The sequence below is a fragment of the Podarcis muralis genome, chromosome 5 (assembly GCF_964188315.1).
Source record: "Podarcis muralis chromosome 5, rPodMur119.hap1.1, whole genome shotgun sequence".
In the NCBI taxonomy this organism is placed as follows: domain Eukaryota; kingdom Metazoa; phylum Chordata; class Lepidosauria; order Squamata; family Lacertidae; genus Podarcis; species Podarcis muralis.
This window is the reverse complement of record NC_135659.1, coordinates 60,990,072-61,002,326: the sequence shown is the minus strand read 5'-3', so window position 1 is coordinate 61,002,326 and position 12,255 is coordinate 60,990,072. Positions and strand designations below refer to the sequence as shown.

The 12,255-nt window shown below is 45.3% G+C and overlaps 1 protein-coding gene across 5 annotated transcripts in view; it reads right to left on the bottom strand.

Annotated features, from left to right (window-relative positions):
- TMCC2 (transmembrane and coiled-coil domain family 2) overlaps nt 1–12,255 on the bottom strand; it is a 93,085-nt gene that overhangs the window by 24,828 nt on the left and 56,002 nt on the right. The window contains exons 1-2 of one of the 5 annotated variants that reach the window (XM_028734314.2): nt 10,602–11,095; nt 3,055–3,197 (exon numbers count right to left, since the gene is read on the bottom strand). The exons of the other annotated variants lie outside the window; for them this stretch is intronic. Of the exons in view, the coding sequence (XP_028590147.1) occupies nt 3,055–3,135 (81 nt within the window). The 5' untranslated portion in view covers nt 3,136–3,197; nt 10,602–11,095. Of the gene's footprint in view, nt 1–3,054; nt 3,198–10,601; nt 11,096–12,255 lie in introns of those variants that run through there. 5 annotated transcript variants of the gene reach the window in all.

The window sequence follows — 12,255 nt, the reverse complement described above, 5'->3', positions numbered from 1 at the left end:
TACATTCTGTCTTTTCATGGTTTGCTGCTGCCTGTAATTCAGCGCATCAAAACATAGAACATCAAAACTCCCCCAATTCCTGGGGGCTGCATAAATACTGCAGCATGAGCAGGGGCGTAGCTAGGTGCTCCAGCACCTGGAGCGGCGGGGGTGGGGCGATCTGCCCACAAGGGGTGGACGGGGTGCTGCGACAATCTGCACATGGGGGCGCCATGGCGATCTGTGCAGCAGTGGAGGAAGCCGCTCGGGCGCCTCAGGCACACTGCCCATAGGGGTGGGGCGCACCCTGCAGAGCCTCTGGAGTCTGCCTGCCTCCTCCCACTCAGCCACCCTACAGCTGGGGGGTGACAAAATGCTGGGCGGCACTCACCGCAGAGCCTGCACACAGAGCCAAGCCACTGCGTCTCTCCCAGGATAGTGAAAGACGCTTGGCTCGGGCGCACATAGGTGAGTGCCACCCGGCATTTTGTCACCCTGCTCAGTGGTGACACCCTGGGCGGGCCGCGCCTACCGCACCCCCTTCCTCCGCCACTGAGCATGAGCTAGAGTGGTGCTGTCTCATACTTAGATTAGACTTATGGAACACTTGCCCAAAACGTTGGCCATGACTCTGCCATGGCGTTACGATATATTTTCTTTTCTACCTAAAAGATGCAATAGCCCAGTACTCTGGAATTGGCCCTTTTTGCACTCAAGTAGATATGCAGAAAGAGGACCAAAGTGTGTTACTGTGAATGAAGTCAAAAACACATCTGTTCCCCTTCAAAAGTACTATGTGGATGAGCATTAACCTGAAGATCCAGCAGCAATGCCTGCTTTTACAACATCCATTTGCACCAGCATTCAACAGCCTGATGTCATCAGAACAACAGAGCCAGGAGTCTACAAACACTACCTCCATCTTAAGCAAATGGATTGGTGGGAGAGAAATTTAAACAGCAAACAAAACTCCAGCACAAATCCAGTGTCCTTGAGCTGAGAGGCTGCCAAACTGAGAAGGAGAACTTTGTTTAGAGACGCTCTTTATCTGAAGGGCTGAACAGACCCAAGTCTTGTTTCCATATAAAGAACCACAAGAAAGGAGAGTTGGGGACCTTGAAATCAGCACCTGGACAGCAGACTAAACAGTCAATCAGGTCACCCAGTCACAAGTCTTTCTATGTCAATTTCTATGTAAATTCCAATGATTATTTTTAAATTGGCATCCGTACACATCAATTAGCATATCCAAATTTTATGCAGATTGGTTTCTTCTTTGGCAGTATATTTCATCTCTTTTGGGTGGTAGGAGGCCACCTTAAATGAGCAGCTTCACAGAAGGAGAAAACACACTATGTGTTCAGTTCTATGTACTGAATGTGGCCAGTGAGCCATATTCTGCAACGGCAGTGCCAACCCTCTGTAAGCTGGGTAATGGAAAGTCTATGCTGAATAAAATTCAGCTCAGTGATAACCAGTTTGCTCAGAAACAGAGCAGAAGAAGAAAAGGGCTAAGCAACCTATGCTCAAAATAGTAAGCACAAGGCATGTTTTCCTAGACACTGCCAATTACAAGAAAAAGGAGCTCTATTGGCTTGATGAGAACACTTAGGTCTTTTGGAAGGAGGCGGAGGAAACTTGGCCTAAATTCATCGGAGTTTCAAAACTTTCAATCCTAAGTGTCTAAAATAAGCCAAGGGTCACCTTACAAATGCACACCGGTGTGTATGTGTGTGTTAAAATTCAATTTGATCTGCAGACTGGCAGTGCTAGAACAGAACACTGTCTGGAATGGGCACAACTTTCTCCTAAAGACCTGAGCTGACGCAACTTCTTGAGCAAAAAATGACAAAGTTGTTTCAGTTAACCATAGCAGCTGCCAAGCCACCTCACATTTAGTAAGGTAAGCAGGAGAACTGTGCTGCAGCAGGAACAGCAGCCTACTTTTGCAAAAAAACAAAACAAAAACAAAAAACCCCGAGAAAGCAATTTCCTAAGATTCAAGAACACAATCAGAATAAATATGAAAATCTGCACATTCCAACCACCTACACCACTATGATATTCTTCCCTACCAAAGGGGAAGCAGAGCATCACAACTGTATTCTATCCAAAAGCATAAGAACATAAGAACCCTTCTGTTGCAAGGCCAAGAGGTCAATCTAGACCAGCATCCGATTTCCACAGTGATCAAGCAGATGCTTATAGGAAGACTGCAAGAAAGACATGAGCTCAAAAATGTTATTCCCACTTGTGTTCCCCAGCAACCAGTATTCAGCGGCTGGAGGTACTGCACAGCCATCATGGCTACCAGCCACTGATAGCCTTCTCCTTTTTGGGAAGAGGGTGTAAAGTTCCAGGGTGGGAGAGGATCCAGCAGCAAACAGACCTAAAACAGGGGTGGGTAAACTGCGGTCCTCCAAATGTTGCTGGGCTCCCATCAGATGCAGCCAGTATATCCAATGGTCAGAGATGACAGGAGTTGAAGATCAGCAACATCTGGAACATCAAAAACCTTCCAGCAGCAGAGGTTTAGCACTGCAACCATCAAAATGTTTCTGCTTATCATGAAAGAGGCAGAGAGACAGGGACCATACGGGAGCTTCTGGCAGCAGCACCTCCTACTTCTTCTGCCCTCTTCTCCAGATGGCTGGTTTTAGGAGATATAGTATGATAAGGAATCCTGCAGTCTAGTAGAACCAGTATAAACCCAGTAGATTCATCACCCCACTCAAGGTGCCCCCAAATGTCCTGCAACCAGGACAGGCCCCACCATTAGGTATAGTAAGGCATCTGCCTCAGGTGGTAAAGACTTGGAGGACAGAACTGTGTTTGCCGCCCAGCTTGCCCTGCACTCTGTAAGCGACCTGCTGCCCTCTGTTGTGGTGGAGACAGCCAGCACTCAAGTTCAATTCAACTGCCAATCTGATCAGCTTCTGTTCATGGAACTGGAGTGGGAGAGAAATCTTGTCCATCCTAGGCAGCAAGACATATTGGGCTGGTCCTGCATGCTACCATCTGCCCTCCGATGAGCCTATGCTCCTGAAAATGCAGAAGAAAGAAGGCTGTACTTACAAAGACTCCTAATAAAGAGTTGAGCAGCAATATCTTTTTCCCAGGGCAGGGGTCAGATTCAGAAGGGTGCATTTCTGGCATGAGCAGCAGCGTTGGTAACGAGCCCGGCTGTGTGATCCTTCCACAGGGAAATTCTCCTCCTCCTGTCATGAGTTGAGTTAAGGATTGGAGGGCTGGGTACTGGTGGGAGCATACGAACCATGGATGGGGGGGGGGGAGGAAGAGAGGAAGGCATGTGTGTTTCGGCTGCTCGCTGGGGAACTGAAGCTTCTGAATCAGCAGCCAAGTACAATAAGCCCTGGCTAGTGCCACGGAGAACAGAGTGAACCCAGAGGCAGAAGGAACATGCAAGATGCAGGGGGAAGCTTTTCTGTCTCCTTGGTGCCTGCACCACCCCCCTCCTCCCCAAAGCATTCAGAGAACAAACACTACCAATCAGCCCTGTTTGAATAAGCAGTGTGCTCTTTGAAGAGAGCAATTTAGAAGAAAATTCTGTGGTACAGAACAAGTTAGCCACAAAAGAGATCTTATGGCAGATCCCTTCCGCCATGCCAATTTCATCAACGAGCTGGGGACTACGAAGCACTCAATGCTCATGACAGCAACAGATTATCTGGCCTTGTGCATCCACGGACAACAAAACACAACTAACAATTAAATCCTAAGCATGTTTACTCAAAGGTAAATTACACAGAGCTCAAGAGGCCTTAAAGGTAAAGGTAAAGGTACCCCTGCCCGTACGGGCCAGTCTTGACAGACTCTAGGGTTGTGCGCTCATCTCACTCTATAGGCCTGGAGCCAGCGCTGTCCGCAGACACTTCCGGGTCACGTGGCCAGTGTGACGAAGCTACTCTGGTGAGCCAGCGCAGCACACGGAACGCCGTTTACCTTCCCGCTGGTAAGCGGTCCCTATTTATCTACTTGCACCCGGGGGTGCTTTCAAACTGCTAGGTTGGCAGGCGCTGGGACCGAGCAACGGGAGCGCACCCCGCCGCGGGGATTTGAACCGCCGACCATGTGATCAGCAAGTCCTAGGCGCTGAGGTTTTACCCACAGCGCCACCCTCGTCCCTTGCTAGTAAATGTGTTTAAGACTGTAGTGTTAGGTGCTTTATGAAGTCTGTTAAGTCTCCTGCTTTTGAGAGTGAAACTTTTCCTTGGCCAGAGCTTCATATGAGCACAGGCTCCTGCAAATCTGCTTTGGTTGCTAGTATCAGGCCCAGTGATAGGCCACCCCCATGTAGAACTGTCCAAGAAGCTTGTCTGGAAACTGCAGCTAGGAAGTGGCTGATTGCGAACATATTCTGCATGAACTGCACTGGCTGCCAATACACCACTGAAACCACTTCAAAGATTTGATACTTGTTCAGAGCTTTATACACAACTGGGGGCCTGGATACTTGAGAGAAGACCTGCTCTCCCATAGGCCAACCTGTTTATTAAGAGGCTATCTCCCATTCATTGCACGTGGACTAAATTCAGAGGCCTTTGAACTAGAGTATGTAAAGCTTAAAAACTGATCAAGCATGAAAGCTTCCTATCAAGAAGCAGAGTCTCCAAACAGGTTAGCATTTTGACACCTATAGGAAGATTTGAACACCAGCCTCTCCCATCTGTTTTCTGATTTATAAATATATCTCTGCAGCTTCCCACAGATTGTTCTTCTGTTGCGCTCATTCTGGGAGTTTTTCTTGTGGGATGACATCTTGCCATAAAAATGCAAGGTTGCGATGCGGAAGGCACAGATTCAACAAAACTGTATGTGAAGAAGAAAGGAATGACCTTGAGCAGGCTATTTTAATTAGTCTCTTAGTTCTTCATTAGGAGAATGGAAACAACATTCTCTTCCCATGCGGATTGTGAAATATGCGTCTTGGTAGGTAGCCATACAGCTCCTAGCATAATGGAACACCTCAGTGTTGCTGCAGTGCAAAGCACCACTAATAACGGCAGAAGGATAAAAGGTAGCATTCATAGCATGGTTTCTTATTGTTACTGTACTTTCTGTATAGTTTCAATACAAATTTTATTTTTTCAAGTTTTTATAGGCTTTGGGGGCGGTAGAAACTCTTTGATGAAAAAAAGATGGAAGTCAAATCTTGAGGCCATTTGTTAAGAATAGCCTGCGAAGTCAAGCCAATGGCCCATCTAGACCAGCATCCTGCTCTCACAGCAGCCAAGCAGAAGCCCATGGGAAGCCCACAAGCAGGACTTGAGCACAACAGCACTCTGCCCACCTGTGATACTCATCAACCGGCAAGCAGAGTGGAGATAAAACACAACCATCGTGCCTAACAGCCACCAGTAACCTGATCCTCCACGAATTTGTCTAATCCTCTTTTAAAGCCATCCAGGTTGGTGGCCATCACTGTCTCCTGTGGGAGCAAGTTCCACAATTTATGCACTGTGTGAATAAGTACTTTATTTTATCTGTCCTGAATCTTTCAACCTGCAGATTCATTCAATGTCCATGAGTTCTAGTGTTATGAGAAACTTTTCTCTCTCCAATTCCTCCATGCCATGCATAATTTTTATAAACTTTTATCATGTCACCTCTTACTCACCTTTTCCCTAAACTAAAAAGTCTCAGATGCTGTAAGCCAGCTTTTCTCAACCTGTGGGTTCCCAGATGTTGTTGAACTACAACTCCCATCACCCCTAGCTAGCAAGGCCAGAGCTCAGGGATGATGGGAGTTGTAGTCCAACAACATCTGGGGACCCACAGGTTGAGAACCGCTGTGTAAGCTTTCCTCATAGGGAAGTTGCTCCATCCTCTTGATCATTAAAATGCCCCTTAAACAATGATAGTTTAAAACAAGGTAATTACATGGCTTAATTCAGCAAAAAAAAAAAAACAACCCAAAACCCTGTGGTTGTTTAAGGGACATTTTAACAAATGGCCCCAGATTTGACTTTAGTTTTGTATGAATCTTTTTTAAAAAACAAAAAACCAGCAACTGAGTACAAAACTTGGGTTTGGGGCACAGATGTCAGGAGTGTATCACCTTATGGTTAAACAGAGGCTGCAATCCTATTCAATGGGAATCATTCATAATGTTGAACACAATGTTGCTTACTTCTGAGTAAGCATGCAGGACTGCGCTGTTCAACAAATAGTTCTGTGGTGAAAAAACAGTGACTCACCTCTGCAAATTTACCACCATCCAGTAAGCAGGCGGATTTGCTGCTCTCTGGGTTGGAATCCAGGGGAAGGCTATTTAAGGACTTTCATTTGCTAGGGAAAGTTCCAAAAGTTTCATGATCACTGCTGGGGTCCAACCCAGTCCTGTTATGGATGACAGCACATGCCTGGGCCTGCTGGCAACTCAACAAAGCTTGCTTTGAAGAGAGTTAGATTACAGAGCGACTGCAACAGGTTGAAATGTCACTGCATACTCTCTCTGAAATTCTTATCTGCAGCCTAATTATCTCAGTTAATTAAGGATACTGCTAGACAGTTTCCTGTGGTTTGGCGCCATAATACAGAAATGGGAGCACATGATATTGTCACTCGGCATGGGAAGCCACTCTGTACTCTGCCTGGCCCATGCTGGTTGCATGCAAACTGATAAATGTGAACAAGAAATGCTGGGTATCTGAAGATCTGTCTGGATATGGGCAGTCAAGCCTTGTATCACCTCCACCCATCCACAGCTAATGTCTATTTTCCTGTGGCACCACAGAACAATACGCGGAGCGATTCAACCTCATTCACTTATTCACTCCCTATTTCCAACAATCAGAGGTACAGTGATATCCTGGTGGCCCAATTCTAGCAGTACAGTCATGGCGGCCTGTCATGGCACCTTCAAGACTGGTAGTGAAGGCACACAACTCTTAACAGCAGCAAGGCTCTTCCAGAAGGCCTCTCACTGTTTTCAGTCTAAATATACCTCCCTTCCTCCTGAAACACCCCAGATTTATATATGAGTGGAGCAGACATGTACAAAGCAGCATTTATCTGTCACCATCACATCTTGTTTGGCTCTACTTCAGACACCCAAGATCAGTTCATAAGTACAAAAATAAGGCAAAAACAAAGCAAAGTTGTCAAGAAAGCCGGAAAGGCTACCCACACATATTATGAGATACCTTGTGTACACGTCTGCTGTAGCTGTTCAGAGGTATTGCGTAATGACAGCTTTCACAAGAATTGAAATTATGAAATGGCAACATGAGGGTGCTACCAGATGGGACACTGAGAGCCAGAGATCAGGTTTAATAACGCATTTCAAAGCTATTTAGTCACAGTCAAAAAGAGAGCCAGGGAGAAAACTCCCCAAGAACAAGTCCCTCTCAGTTTTTCACTACCAACCGACTGCATTGTTTCTTGTAACACCACTAGCACTGTTACTTTTAACCAGCCTTACGAATAAGTTGCCAGCCCACACTTTTCTATGCTCACCTGTGCATGCATACCAGTATAAGCCATTGATAAAGCACATCTATAGCCTGGGAGATGGAGGGAGGGCGCAAACTCAAATTTATATTTTAAAAATCTCCCTATTTGCTCACCTGGTGGAAATTCTGACTAGCCACAGGTGAGCCAGTGACTGCCTAGTTACAAGCTTGCTTTTAGTTGTATACCTGTCTAGCTCATGTGTGTGAAAGGGTAACTAATCTAGAGTATACATTCTTGCTAAAGAGAGATAAAGGCTGCCTCCTACCACAATCCTTAAGTTAAGTCTCCAATTTTGGTCATAAGCTGGTTTATACAAACCCCTGAACTGAAGAAATGAATCCTGAAGCTGCCACTAGTGGCCAACCTTCCTCTTTCTTCTTGTGGAGACTAGGCTTTTGATCAACATATCCAAGAACAGCCAGCATTTTGAGATTACTGTTTTTAATCTATAATTCATCCATTTCCTACTCCATTTGCATCTACTGATCCCACATGGAAGAGCACAGAAAGGATATACCAGAAGGTCATAGGAATCCATATCTTGCTTGGGCTTTTTCTTGCAAAATTTATAAGGATTCTTTATTCCAGGATAACAGCTGCAAAATGTGACCAGGGTTCCCCCCTCCAGAACAGAGGCAGCCAACAAGGTGCCCTCCAGATGTTGGACTCCAATCCCCATCATTCCTGACAATTCACCATGCTAGCTGAGGCTGAGGGGAGGTGGAGGGTACCATGTTACTATGGCTGCTTTCGAATCATGGAGAAAGCACACTTGCCCACATTTAACTGATGCCCAACTGCAACCTCCTCACATTCTCCAAGCTGAAGAGACTTTTAAAGGGGAGTGGTAATATAAGATGTAAAGGATGCATTATATTCATTACATCTGGTCCTCCTTGGTATACACACCAAGTATACACATCTGTAAATAAGTTCTCACCGCTCCTAAGCTCTCACAATTTAAAAAGAATCAACTAACATAAAACCAGGTCCCTGACTCCTTTTGCCCCCTTGTAAATCAGTGGCAATTTTACCACCACCATCCAAAGAACCAGTGTTTCACTTAAGTTTAAAAACTTAAAAACTCTAGAATTCCTGACTAACAGACCTAGAGCTCTTCCCATGCATTCAGCTGAACTTGGAAAAAGAATTAAACCTACAGTGTGTGAAGTCCTCCACCAAATTAAGAATACACATCTGGCTGACCACTGTGAAAACAGGATGATTTGCCTGATCCAACAGGTGCTTCCTATGTTCTTACAACCTTAAGAGTCAAAGTCTGTATTATTTCTGACCAAATCATACATGACATGCTTTAGTTATCAAACCAGCCTCAGTACAAAATTAAAAAACCAACCCCTTTGCTCTAGATGAGGTCCAAATTAAGGGGGGGGGGTCAGATTTGAAGAAGTGTTGAAGTTAGGGTGGCCAAGGGAAGGAGGAATCAGACTCCTGCACCTTTAACAGATGTGCAGAAGAAATTTCAGCATCACACACAATACACCTGGTGAAATCCTCCCATCTACACAACTATTAAAGGTGCAGAGTCCTGCCTTCTTTTGCATCTGGCCGCCCTACTTGGAGCTGAGTTCAGCAGGATTTGTGAGTGTTCAGATCAGGGGTGGGGACCCTGTGGCTCTCCATATGCTTCTGACTCCAAATCACATCTAGTCCAGCCAGCAAAGTCAGTGGTGAGGGATGATGGGACTTGTAATCCAACAAAATCTGGTTGGCCACAAGCTTACTAGTACAATTCCAAGCATGCTTAGGGCATCAAAGGAATTGGTTATGAAAGTCTTACTCCATTTTTCCCATTGGGCACTGTATGACATGCGGTTCAGTCCCGCTGACTTCACTGCTTTCCGTACCAACAAAAGACAAAGAGGGAGGAAAGAAACAGGAAAACTGCATTTTCTAAAGTTTGATTTTGTTTATATTTTTTTCCAAATGGCTTTAGAGCTGGCACAGCATAGGGAGCTGGAAACTCCCTCATTTCAATGCCACACAGTCACTAGGTAATTCACAGTGCAATCCTCCGCTCAATGTCTACTCAAAAGCATGTCCCTGTGAATTCAGTGGGGCTTATTCCCAGGTTACTGGGTACTGTAGCTCCAACGTACTTGGTAGCCAGCCCCATTCAGTTATGTGGGGTTTACTTCTGAGCAGACATGCAGAGGATTGTTTGTACTCAGCCTCAGTCTCCACCACCCCCACTAACTCACTCACTCTGCTTCCCCATCTGTTATAGGGGGATAATACTGCTAGACTACCTCACAGGGTTGCTGTAAAGATTACTGGAATATGATGCTTTATGGCTGCTGGGAGGTGTGGTTTTTTTTCATCCCACCCGGCCTTATATCTTTTACCTTTTGAAGGAGATCTTTGTACTGAGTGTACAGTGGTGATAAAAAAAATCTATGTACACATAGGAAAAAAGACCATTCAATGGATATAATGTACCTTGCAATTTTGAAATGCACTAAATAAAGTAGTAGTAGTAGTAACAGCATGTATTAAATGTAAACACAACCCACTTCTATCAACCTAGGGATGTGTTTCTGCACAGAGAAATAAATTAGTGCAATGTTTCTAATTTTTTCTTCCTTTGCTTCTGTGCTCAGTCCTTCTGCATTAAGGAACCAGAGGTCTTACCTAAGGAAGGAGAGCTCATGTTACTACGATTCCATCCACTGAATTCAGGGCTGTGTTAACTCTCTTGGCAAAGGATTCATTCAGGAAAAGAGTAGCCCTCTTCATTAATAAAACACTGAACATTTTACAGTTTTACTATAAAGCATTATTGTTAACTGTGATTACTGTATAACATTAGTATACCTGGGGCAACATCCAAAACTGAATGAGAAGCAAATGCCTTCTGTGAGCTAACACACCCAGGTGACCTGAAACTAAATGAACCCCAAAGATTAGAAGCAATCAGAAAATGGGATAGTAAGACTTCTAGGAAGCGTGTACATACATCTGCTTACAAAAATTGCATTCCAATCACATAACTCCTCACCATTAAGGAAAGCCTGGGAAATCCCCTCTACCTTACACAGAGAGCGCAAAAATCAAGAAATCACAGTAATGCAGAAAAACATAACATCCCAACTCCATGCTATACAGAGAGAAAACACAAAGGATACTCTGGAAGCCAATCTCCTCTGCTGAGAAGCCAATCTTGATCTCCAGCTTCCTTTGACCAAAAGGTCACTGTGCTAGGTCAGTTCTGTTTGTTCCTCAAAACGTCTCCCAAGGATAGTCCTTTGCCTTTACCATTGTCTTTCTTTCCAGCCAGAAAATACTCCTCTCCTCTAGTTTACTTGCTTTGGTCTCTGAAGAGTTTCTCTGGAACAGTCCAAACTCTCCAGCTCTCCGAGGCAGTTTTTCATGCCCCAGACAGTTGTCGACTCTCTAAGTAACCCAATCTTTAAAAGGGCAAAGGGAGGCAAAGTCCCGAAACCGAACACGGTCAGAGGCCAGCTGGCATGGAGGAAGGAGTCATAGCTGCTGCACCCAAGTCCCAGCCAACAAGAAAATGCCTTGTCAGAAGTGACAAACTTGGACAGACCTTCTGCGGTGATGGGTTCCAGTCAGAAGAGCAGGCAGCTCACTGATGGCATGCCAGGATTTGCAAAGATTAGAAGCGCCCAGTCCTTGAAAAGTTCTGGAACCACTCTCATCTTTTTCTATTTAAAACATATTGTTATGCGTTTTTTGTGGGGTAGACTGCATTGCTTGAGCCTCCTAATTCCTGGATCCAGCACAGATTCAATTCCAGGAATAGCCAGGCTAGCTTCCTAGTGAGGGAATGGTCCTCTAAGTACGGGCCATTAAGGTAACAAAGGAAGTGGCTCTGTGCCAGACAGCAAATGGGCAGGCCCCCCACCCATCCTCAATTCCCTGGTAGTTAGAAAGACAAAGGCCAGAGTTGACTTATGTGATCTAAAAGGTGTAAGTGGGAAGGCTGCAGGCTGGGCAGCTGGGAGACAGAGCCATGCCTGATTTATGCTGGAATCCAAGGCTGTGGCCTACAGGAAAAGCAAGATCCCCTTTGGGTGTTGATGCTGTGAACCCCTCCACCGTAGGCTCAGGTTGAATATATCTGTAAATAAACCATATTTCATAAAGACACCACAGTCTCTGCTGTGCATCATTCCAAAAGAAACACAAACCCTGGGTAAGAGTCTGGAACCCCTGGAATCTCGCACTGCTTGGAGACTGGGGTGGCGTGCAACAATATAGATGCACACACCATCCACCACCACTACCTCAGATTTCCACATCAATCGCTATAAGGAATAGACCATAATTCAATATATGGCACTATGGAAAACTAGGAATCAATAACATTCTCACAAGTCCATCTTAATGAGGCACCAAATGTGGAGTGAAACCATAGAGGCAAAGGAATAGTTCTACTTCCTAGAGTTTCTGATATCTAAGTATGACGATTAAAATAGCCACCCCCAAGTTGGTGTCCTCCAGATGTTTTGGATTCCAGCTCCCATCACCTTTGGCCTGCATGGCCTATGGCCAGGGAGCATAACAACCGCAGTCCCAAATGTCTGGAAGGTATCAGCTTGAGGAAGGCTGGATTAAAAGGGCATCTATTTCAAGACACTGTCACAGACAGGGAAGTTTTGAGAAAATGCTTAGCAGATGGGCATCCAAATGCCTTGTGCTCCAAGGAACCCAAAGAAGCCAGGAGTTCTATGGCCAACTGCTGATTTCATTTGCACAAGAACTCGGGGTGGAGGGGGAGACACAGAACATGACTTTTCATGTTTCAGTTCTAGC